General features: G+C 32.5%; 1 protein-coding gene across 1 annotated transcript; it reads left to right on the forward strand.

The window, feature by feature from the left end:
• The first annotated feature begins 1,895 nt into the window (after positions 1 to 1,895).
• LOC134275792 (uncharacterized) lies at positions 1,896 to 10,194 on the forward strand. The gene is made up of 7 exons (XM_062758083.1): positions 1,896 to 2,052; positions 6,748 to 7,092; positions 7,582 to 7,965; positions 8,144 to 8,326; positions 8,743 to 8,793; positions 8,896 to 9,004; positions 9,268 to 10,194. The coding sequence occupies exons 1-7, from the start codon at positions 2,010 to 2,012 to the stop codon at positions 9,407 to 9,409; spliced, it is 1,257 nt and encodes a 418-aa protein (XP_062614067.1). The 5' UTR covers positions 1,896 to 2,009; the 3' UTR covers positions 9,410 to 10,194.
• The last annotated feature ends 959 nt before the right edge of the window (positions 10,195 to 11,153 follow it).

The raw sequence follows: 11,153 nt of genomic DNA on the forward strand, positions 1-11,153 counted from the left end.
CAGTAGTTTTCTAAATGAAACCAAATCACTGATATAATCTCAACGTCAGATAAATAAACACATAGCTACATGTAACTGCAACTGCACGGGCTAATTGTGAACACCGGATTACACCAGTGCATATAAAGAGAATTAAGCGATATCACGGCATTCTTTAAATTTTAATTATACCTTTTTATCAATTTGAAGATCATTTTGGGTGGCATTATTGATTTTGAAAATAAACTTTAAGTTAATATATTCGATAAATTATTCGACTTTATTTCATCTTAAACTGTACATGTATTACTGTTAACAGACGTGTTTGAGAATTAATTAATTTTGGATGACTATTGGTACAAAAAAAAATGTTTTTTATTAAACAATTTGATACAACTTTAAAAAAATGAATTTTTAAAGAATCCATATAATGGTATAAATCTATAATATCAATGTGCTCGTAATACCCCCCCCCCCCTCATGTCGACACGATTAAAAATCGACAATACTTTACAGGTAAGAACATCTTAGCTGAAGAATAACGGTAGCTGGCCCCGCCGCGGTGTAAACACGGTCTCAGGTAGCACCGCGATCAAAACCCGCGACGGTGTAACGCGGAAAGGATTAATACACCGCGGAGGGGACGCGGTCTAATACGGGATCCGCGTTGCCTGTACTGTAACAATGGAGATATTCATGCTTATTCGTGATACGTACCTAATGTAGTTCATGAGAAAATATACTGCATTTTATTTTGTAAAGAAACATAGGGGAAATTTATTGGAAATGTAAATATCTTCAGTTAAATTTTCCTGAAAAGTATAGGCCGATTATGCACCTTCGTGGCTTTACTTCTTTATTTTGAGGGGTTAATCAGATTGGATTCAATTTTCATTATCTGTTTGAATTATACGTACAATGTTTTGATTTTTAAATAATTGTTTAGATATTCCTACATGCTATCGTTTTCACTCATTTTTCAAAACATTGGGTGACCTTTGAGTATTAAACTTTTTTATTATCAAATGTTTCTTTAAATAGTGTGAACTACCCCCAAAATGATGTCTATCAATTTGCTGTGTCTTAAAGTCAATCAAACATAACTAGGGATAATTTGTTAAATTTTCGCAAATATACATTGGTTGTTGTATGTCCTTGTCTCCAAGGACGGTATCCATCTTTGTTGCCCATTACATCATTTTTGTTCATTGAAATCCACTTGCTCATGTGTGTATAAAACGGACATTGCTTGCTGTAAATTTCACATATCTCGGTTAATATATCTTTTGGATTCTTAACAAGTTTTACAGCAGCTTTAATGAAGCGTTTAATTTCACTCTAGTTTACTTTTTCTTGACCTTTTATTTTCACTGCAGTGTCTCGAATAGCCCTTGTTTTTCCAGCTTCTCACAATGGAACTATGTGATGAAAAGTGGTCACATAAACTGTTATCGATTCATTAAAGATTTGATAATTAGAGAAATTCAAGCTTAATGTCATATGATTTCAATGTTGTATGTCATCGAGCTGATGACATTATTTGTTGAACAGCCCTCGTACCTATCACAAATGACAGATGCTGACTTCTCTGTTTATGATGTTCAGTGGCAGTACACGTATAAGGGGAAACATGTGTTTCTTTGTAGTTCTTTGTTCATTTGATTTATATTTATAATGGTCTCTGTAAGTAAAGTAGTATGGTATGATTTTAAAATCTGCAGAAATAGCACTTGTCTGATCGAGGAAGCAGAAACAACTTTAAACTAAATGTTTGTTTTTGACCCATTGTAAGCTGTTATAAAGATAAAACACCTCTCTTGGTAGCCATGATTAGAACTCGCCAGGTAACATTGATAGGATATCTATATTCAATAAATATGCAGTAGGTGTACGTTGACCCTCGTGTAATCAGAACTTTTATCATTAGTAATTCTTGTACATGCAATTGTAAAGATCATGTGGGTCACCAAAGAAAAATATGTGTAAATTGAAAGCGTCAAAGTCTATGCTGTGTTTACAATGAAAAGAAAATGGAGATTTACTTCATACTGGTTGCCAGTTTTCTTAGCTCTGGTAAGAAAAGTTATTTGTATTTCAAGTAGACTCCAATAAAAAGAGTACTGGGTACACAAAGGATTCTCTTTTAAAACTGTACACCAAAAGTATTTTAAAAAATATACGATTTTTATTTTGGTATATCTTTGTTTGTTGTTTAACGTCCCTCTCGATTTTTTCACTCATATGAAGACGCCATCACTTGCCGGTGTAAAGACGAATAATGACCCCATCGAATAATGACGGGGGGTCATTTTTCGCCAGCGAAAAATGACCCCCGGTCAATATTCTACGGCGAAAAATGACCCCCGGTCATAATTAGACGTCGAAAAATGACCCTTTTGCCCGTAGAAAAAGTGTCACCACCCTAAAAATTTGTAGAACCCACGTGAAGAAAAATGACCCCCGTAGAAAAATGACTCTCTGTAGATTAAAGCAGCTGAAATATTTAGGGGGCAAAAAAATTAGATAAAGAAGCATATTAGTCAAAATGCTCACCTGAGCTAATTGGGAATAAATTGATGATGTATTGATCTCATAACATTATACAATTATAGCTATATTTTAAGGTCAATGCGATGATTTTGAATCTAAAGGAGTGAAAGATTTATCGAGCCTCAAGGGTTAGGTAAACACTGTTTTTCGATGGTGGAAATCATCGTACTGACAGAAAAAATCAGCAGTATTATATATTATTATATCCTCTGCTTGAAAAGCGGGAGGGTATATTGCGATCGGGATGTCCGTCCGTCCGTCTGTTACGCTTTGGGGTATCCATCTCTTATTCGCAACTTCTCTTATATATAAAAAGATATGTTTGTGAAATAGCTATGCCCCTGTATGGCAACATAGCGAAGATTAAACTTTTCTTAAACGCAATTCAAATATATTGGTACTAGTGTTGGCAACGAGTACCCGGTTAACCGGTTAACCGTCGAACGATGCGAGTATCGGTTAGTAAAACTGCTATCCGGTTACTCGCATGAACAAAAAAAATTACATAGTAAATGCATATAAAATGATTGTTTTCTAGTTTATAAATGTATATACTTACACATTTCCCTAAATTTAGATACCGTTAGACTTGATCTAATACATGGTTGTAGTGGATCAAATTATTTTGATTAGTTTTCACAGTTTATATAATTAAGCGCCATGATTGCTCGAGGGTATACAACTTTTGAAGGCCTGAGTTATGATTACCTCATTTGATAATTTAACTTAACGAGATGCCGCCTCAGACAAATTAAGCTTGGGTTGTAACTGTAAGAAAGAACAGTTGATTCAAAATCTTAACGAAAATTAACTAATAATTACGGAGTATGTAGATAATTATTATTCTCCTTGATAGCGACATTTCGGGGGTTGAAAGGGAAAGCATCAGGAAAGCAATGGTGAGACGGTGATTGACGATGTCTTTATTTGTCTTCTTCGTGTGTCAAATTTCTTATTTTCTTTAATCTAAAATCAAAATTCGTTCACAATAACGCATGTGTGTATTGTAAATATAATGTCCAAAATTCAGTATATTTGTGAATTACTACTACCGATAAGTAAAGCACAAGATGAATAAAAGATGTGGATACTTTTACGAAAAATCATCCGAGTAACCGGGTACTCGATCGGAAGATGAAGCGAGTAACCAGTTACTAAAAATCGTCCGATTTGCCAACACTAATTGGTACCCAAAGTAGGGTCTTCTCACAAGAAATACAAATGCAAAATAGGAAAGTCCTAGCACCACTTGTTCAAAAGTAATGGCTTAGGATAAGTTTTTGAAAGGTAGGTCAAAGGTCAAAGGGTCAAAGTTGATGGTTTCTTAAGAAAGATTTAACGTAACAAGGATTACTTATGTGAAGTATGAAAACCCTAGTCCTTACCGTTCAAAAGTTATGGCCAAGGTTTTTTTTTTCATAAGTACGGAAATCTCCAAGGACAAGGTCAAAAGGTCAAAGATTTTAGTATCCAATGAAAGGCCATTGCAAAAAAAATACATATGTGAAGTATGAGAATACTAGTATCTACCCTTTAAATGTTACGGCCAACGTAAAAATTTGGAATTTTTGTGTAAAATGGGACAACAAACTCCAAGGTAAAAGGTAAAAAGGTCAAATTTGGTGGTACCCAAAGTAAAGTCTTGTCAAAAGGAATACACATATTAAATATAAAAGTCATAGCTCCAATAAATGAAAAGTTATGGTCAAGGTTAAAGTTTTTTGCGGACAAAAACAGACCGCCAGATAGACAGACAGAAGTACAGACGGACACGATAAAACTACCAGTATATACCCCCTAATCTTCGATTACGGGGACATAAAAAGAAATGGTCTTCAATTAACTTTTCATATTATGATAGAGTATAAAAAAGACGTTACAAAAATGAAAATATTTGTTCTGATTTTCATATTAAATTCTCTGAAATATATACACAGAACTGAGTAAAAGGGTGGAGTAAAACAAGAATTAAGAAATGTAATGAATACTGTGTGCTAAATCGAAAGGTTATGTCTAAATGTATAGTTTTTTCAGTAGAATGTGTATTTTACACTAGCCCAGAGCTTTAAAGAGCATATTTTAGGTGTTATACCTACCCCACCCTTACTTATTTAGGAAGAAGTCGATTATCAACAAAAAGCAACAAAAAACTACCCTACCTTTATTTTATTCTATAAGGAGGGACTAAAAATAATCTACTATTATACTAATTTTCAACTATTACTTTGCCACAATACTTTCAAGTATACCACCATCAACATTTTAAAGTATGCTTTAATCATGGCGAGGTAAATTGTGATATGGTAGTTCTTGTGTGAAGGCTTAACTTCATTTCAATATTTTATCTAGAGCCTCTTTCAGTAGTATTGAAAGGTACAGAGTTTTATTTCTATTTTTACGTGCTAAGAAGAACAAATATCAAATCTATTCGAACAAATGCATTAATTACTCGAAGGAAGAACAATTATAATACACAGCATATTTTTTCCCTTCAACCTGTTATAAATTTTGTATCACTTTAAACAGGGGGTCATTTTTCAATGTGGGTCAATTTTTTATAGGACTAACATATAAAATTATGCCCCCTACGACTCTTTTTCTACAAAAAATGATTTTTTTCTACGGGTGGGGGTCATTTCTTATCGCTGAAAAATGACCCCCCAGTCATTATTCGATGGGGGTCATTATTCGTCTTTACACCGGCGGCTAGAAATTTAGATCTTTAGTCGGCTCTTCGGACCATAGTTGCAGATCTGAAGCGTTATGGTTTTATATATTTCTCTTTGACGTTATGGTCAAAGACAAATATATATAAAACCATAATGCTACAGATCTGCAGCTATTCAGGCCATTGAGCAAAGAGGGATCTTTTCGTGCCAACAACTATTGTGACTATGGACCTAGGTGTATATGGTCTCATCCGATGGACCGTTAAATCTTTGTTATTTCTCAAAAAGGGCAAAATTATACCCCTGTCAAAATAATTATCCAGTTTTATCTGAGTTCTACACCGAATTTGAAAGATCGATAAGAAATAAAACATTCCAAATTAATTAATTTTTAGCATTTTCATCTAATTTAAAAAAAAAAGGGGGGACAAGAAGGTCATGTTATTTTGATAATAAGTAAGAAGGTTCCTACTTTCATCTTATGTAGAAGAATAAATATATCGAATAGGTCTGTAAAGTAATTTTTAGAAGTAAACATGTTCAATGACAATTTTATCACTGATATATTCCTTTTTATTACTGTACTCCAAACCTAGAGATAATACCTTTAAATTTGTGTAGGGCTTTGAAGCTTTTTGATTATCCACTTTCATATGCCTACATAAATCAAAATTGAGACTACTTTAAACCTGACCTATTTTACATTTAATGACATGGTTTGCAATTGTACACATTAAAGTGATGTCAAGAAATTTAACTATATACTTATATTCTTTACGATGCTGAAAACATGCTTCCTATAAAGGATATATATAACGAGTTGTTAATCAATCGAATGGTCCATTGTTCTGAGACCCTGACTGGCAATTTTCAGAGATCCGTATTTTATCCTCAATTGACCTATCTGTATTGTTTCGAGATTTTGTTTATAGATCGATCACTTTTTCATAATAGTAAATAGCAAAAAAAAAATTATGGACTATGACATTTATTTAGGATTATTCGTCCCTGATTCTGTGTCTAAATTTAAAGAGTCAAATTCCGTTTTCCCAAAGTACCAAGTGAAGGAAAAGGCAAAACCTACAAAAGGAAGTGATTACTCCAGTATTTTATGTTTCAAGTTTGTTTTGAGACATTTTATAGATTTAGAATATTGCTGAATTTCAAGTTTATCTTTGAAAGCAGGGAAATAATTATATATGTCTTTTGTATATTAATACTCATGCAATTGTAATGCTGCGAAGTAGCAGTCTAGATGTCTAAATTATTCATGTCGCCATATGTTTGTGTATATTCAATCCTATATAAAAACTGGAATTATACAAAATAAACTTAATGCATATTTTAAATTGACAATAACTTTCTCGTCTTGTGGATACTTATAGATATTAAATCATTCTAATATACAAAATAATTATTCATTTTCAGACAAGGATACAATGTATATTACTAGTATACTAGTATTATTAGTATTGTTTGAATGTAAAATAGTTTACAACAATTTGGTTAATCATAGAATTTTGACCATATGTTATTTCTTCATTTTCAGCACTGTGTGAGCACATTACATCCAAATGCCATGGTAACAACTACATGAATTCTATATGTGCCAACCAATCAGAGGTTATTGCCATCAAACAACTACAGTATGGAGCAAAATCAAATGACAAAAACTGTCCCCAGAATGAGCAGCATAACAATAATACGTGTTGTTCGCATGAGCATACTGACTGTTTAGAAGATGTGAATGATTATGCCAATAAATATTTATATTTTTCTCGCTTGTCTGGACTAAGTGGTATTTCACAAAATACAGCCACACCCTGGATCCGAATGAATTGTGGAAATCGCACTTTCTCTGACTATGTACAGGTGGTGTTTGATTGTATTAAAGGTATTTGTTTGATATATACAAATTTATTTTATTTATTACAACTTAACATCACCTTCAATCAATCGAGTTTCATCATGAAAAAATCCATTCGTTGAATCCGTTAAAGAATTCCTGTGAATATGAATATTTAAAAATCCTTTACAAATGAAAAACACGTTCGGTGCATATAAACGTGCCATACATACAAGACGTCACCAGGCTATGCCACTTATCTCTCAGTAAATAGGTAAATTAAGACTTTTCTTGCCTCCTTAGGAAAAAAAAGTATATAAAGAGTATTCTGCTCTTCAATGGAAACTACATAGGCAGTTTCAACTATGAGACCTTTTTGGTTCTTTTGATTAGAATTCTACTTTTTTACTACAGACATAAACGCATATACATGTTCTTCGAAACATGGGGAGTTAAATTACAGATTCGTTGCACATCGACAATAATTATTTCGTGTACATTTAAATTATTTTGATAACTTTAACTTGTGTTTTTCAGATTCAGAAATCAAGAACTTTTGTGACTATCAGAAAATGGCCTCAACAAATAAAGGTCTGTACCTCCATAGGGAACGATATTTTAACATTAAAAATACTTGTGAGTGCATGATCAAACCATCAGAAAGATCTACAATCAACGTATTTGCCGTTGACGTGAGATTGCAGCCAAATTACCCTGTTAATGAAAACCTCACTGGGGACTGTACAAATGCAACAAATATACTGACAATTAGTGATAACAACAATGTAACGAGCATTGAATGTGAAAATGACACCATTTATGGAGAATTTGAAAAACTATATTCTTCATCCGGAAACTCTATTAATATATCATACTCAGAAGAAGGAAAAGAGCCACAAAGTGTTTGGATATTCGTTAATGGTAAAGTTGACATACTTTGCAATTGTTTTTTTTTTTAGTTAGACCATCCTCATTTCATTCTTTTTAAATGTAATCTGCGTTTATATTGCTGATATTTTTATTAAACATATTCTTCTTACTGAGTTGTTAACTAAAGATTTTTTTTTGAAATTTTGAAAAGAATGCATTCTTCATTTAGCCAGCAAAGGAGATTTTGAAATCGAATGTAATCCACGACTCTCCACTACAACTTCAACAACAAAATCAACAACAACAGGCACAACCAAAAATTCAAATCCACTCGTGACGTCACCTGGTAATCAAGGAAATAGTCACAAAAATAAAACTACACAACCATCGGGACCAAAGACAAAATCTCCAGGTTATAGCAATCCTCAATATGCAATATTAGTAACATATCATTATGCATGAAATATATGGAGATATCGAACAATATTCCAGATCAAAAGTCATGAAACATGAAACAAAACAAAACAGGAGCAGAGCAAACACAAATGCATGTATTTTGCTGTTTATACTGATTCTGCATTTGTCATAGATAAAATTAAGTTTGAATTAGTTGGGTTTGTTAAACGTTTGCTTGTCTTCTAGGAATTCTTCATTTGTCAAAATTTTGCGTCTAATTTTCAAAATCGGTGAATTTAGAGATATTTAACGTTTAGCAACTGCACATAAGTCAAACAATTTTTTTCATAAGTAAATTATATCACATATAGAAATTTAAGATATAGTAACTTTATATTAATCCAAACACTTTTTTCTTTGACTTATTTTCAGGGTCTAAAAATTCAGATTCGAATGTCATCGAAACTGGACCCTCGGCCAGAGGTTAGATTCCTCTTTTTAAACTATATTTACTAAATTTGAAATAATTGTGAATTAAACGAACACAGCTTAATAATCTTATGCTGTTACTTGAAATATTTACAGTGAGAGAGAGAGCCATACAAAATACGGCAATATACTGCGTCATAGGGGCAGCCGTTATAGCGACCATATTGATTATCACGGCCGGGTTTTTCATTCGTAGGAACAGAAAGTTAGTATATCAACCACTATATATATAATATGTAATGCAATTAGTATTTAAGGAAATTAATTACTTAAATCATTGGTTTGAAAATACAAATCTGATCTGTTGAATTACAAATCTTAGGATAAAATACTCATTATCCACTTTCAACAAATGCGATGAACATTGTGAATTTTTTAAAACTATTAATTGGAAATGTGTATTCAACTCAGCAATACAAAATGTCCATATTATTACTTGTTTTCATTTTTAAATTTCCCGCGTTTTAGGACAGCAGAGCAACAAAGAAAATATAAAAAGGTGCACGAAGCAAGACTCAGCCAATCCGACTCCTCCATTTTCACACTGGAAAAATTACCCAGGGAAACCATAACAAACTTTTCTGCAGGTTCGGAGGACTATTTGTATTGACAAATCCCTTATAAGGAAGGCTTTTAGAACAACCAATAAGGTCCATTGAAATTTTTGATATTTAAAAGAACTGCTCTCTGTAACGTTTTCTAATGCTGTACATTATATTCCTTAATATAAGGGGAAAAGTTTTTTGTAACGCTGTACAATTTTTTAATACAGAGTTTTAGTATAAGAGCATGAAATGAATTTGTATTTGAACAAATTTACGTGATCTTTATGTTTGCAGATTTTTTTACATGCATTTAGAGTTACAATTTCATGAACAATGTGCCTAATATTAGATTATCATAACTTATGTATGTCAGTCACTTATTTTATTACCAATCTTTACTACATTTACTGCATTTGCAGGAAAGTAATGCTTACATATATCTTTAAATGCTATTTTTAAATTCTACAAGTCTAGGGTCCAAAAAATTTAAGCATGCTTCTTGTTTCAGATAGTTCATTTGTTTTCCAAAAGAAAAAAAAAATCTCCCTTCGTCTACATAAATATGTTTCAGTGTGTAACTGAGTTTATTCTGTGTCTTGGGGTAGTCTATTTTTGTGCGAAGATTTATTGAAGACAGTAGAAAGTGTGGCATTACGAAACTGTACAGACAGACGACAGATCTTTATCCAAGAAACGCCTTTGTCCGATAGAGTTTACGTTAAGCTTATTTTCAAATTTTAGTTTCAACACTTTAACACCTTTATGATACTTCTTTTCACATGTATAAATGTTTTTACGAGTGGTTTTGTGTTATTTTTTAAAAATATTATATAAAATTTTCTTGAGAATACTTTTACACAAAACAATCTTAAACGTGATATTGATAGAAGTCTTATTACTGTAATACAAAAATTATGTCTAAAAATATTCTTGACAAAAAATCAAAATACTTTTATTAACAGGGTCGAACTTCCTTAAGCTCTTACCCGCAACCTTCCCTATACTGCTGAATACTTTCACAGACTCTTTATTACATAATATCATTGTGCACCTCCTCTTTTATTTTTTAATCTGTAATGGTTTGGGCCGTGGGCCTGGATAGCTCAATCGGTAGAGCACCTGACTGGAGATGCAGGGGTCCAGGGTTCAATTCACAAATTTGTTAAAAATCTAACACTTCGGGTCACTCATAGCAAAACATGAACCACTTTAATCTTATTGAGGAGGGTTAAGACCGCAGAATATTAACTGGCAAGAGTGAAAATATACAGCTTACGTCATTTCTATTTGTTACAATCAAAACATTCAATGATAGACAATGAAATGGGCGGGTACCATTCCACGCCGATGCGGGGAAAAATTGAATTGAAATTTTAGTTTGAAATTCATTTTCAATCAACCTGAGCTGTTTTCAAAATCAAATTGTGAATGTATGATCCAAAAGACAAATAATTTCAATTCCCAAATACATGCTGGTTGAAATTTATATTATAATGAGTTTATACATGTTATAGCCTATAGCTATATTATATTCTCAGGGACACTTGTAAAATTCATAGAATACATTTTTCAGGAGACTGTCATATGATTCTAAACCGGGGAGGGGGGGGGGGTAAAAATTTGTCGAATCAGATCATGCAGTGTACCGAATAATTTTTAGGGTGACAAGAGCTTTCAATAATCTTTACTTTTGTCTTCAATGGAAAATGATGACAACTTTCTTATTTATTTCCAAGATCAAAGCGCTGGACAGAAAATTTCCGATTTATATACTATTTTCGTACTATTATAATACCGTAATTGAAATTA

The sequence above is a fragment of the Saccostrea cucullata genome, unplaced genomic scaffold (genome assembly GCF_032062105.1).
Source record: "Saccostrea cucullata isolate Sc308-1 unplaced genomic scaffold, CSIRO_AGI_Scuc_v1 ctg7534, whole genome shotgun sequence".
NCBI lineage: Eukaryota > Metazoa > Mollusca > Bivalvia > Ostreida > Ostreidae > Saccostrea > Saccostrea cuccullata.

What these genes read in the sequence shown, in the direction of transcription:
- LOC134275792 (XM_062758083.1), top strand. Translation starts at nt 2,010, where the DNA reads ATGGAGATTTACTTCATACTGGTTGCCAGTTTTCTTAGCTCTG. An exon ending in AACTGGACCCTCGGCCAGAG is followed by an intron (nt 8,794 to 8,895) that starts GTTAGATTCCTC and finishes AAATATTTACAG; the next exon opens with TGAGAGAGAGAGCCATACAA. An exon ending in TTCATTCGTAGGAACAGAAA is followed by an intron (nt 9,005 to 9,267) that starts GTTAGTATATCA and finishes CCCGCGTTTTAG; the next exon opens with GACAGCAGAGCAACAAAGAA.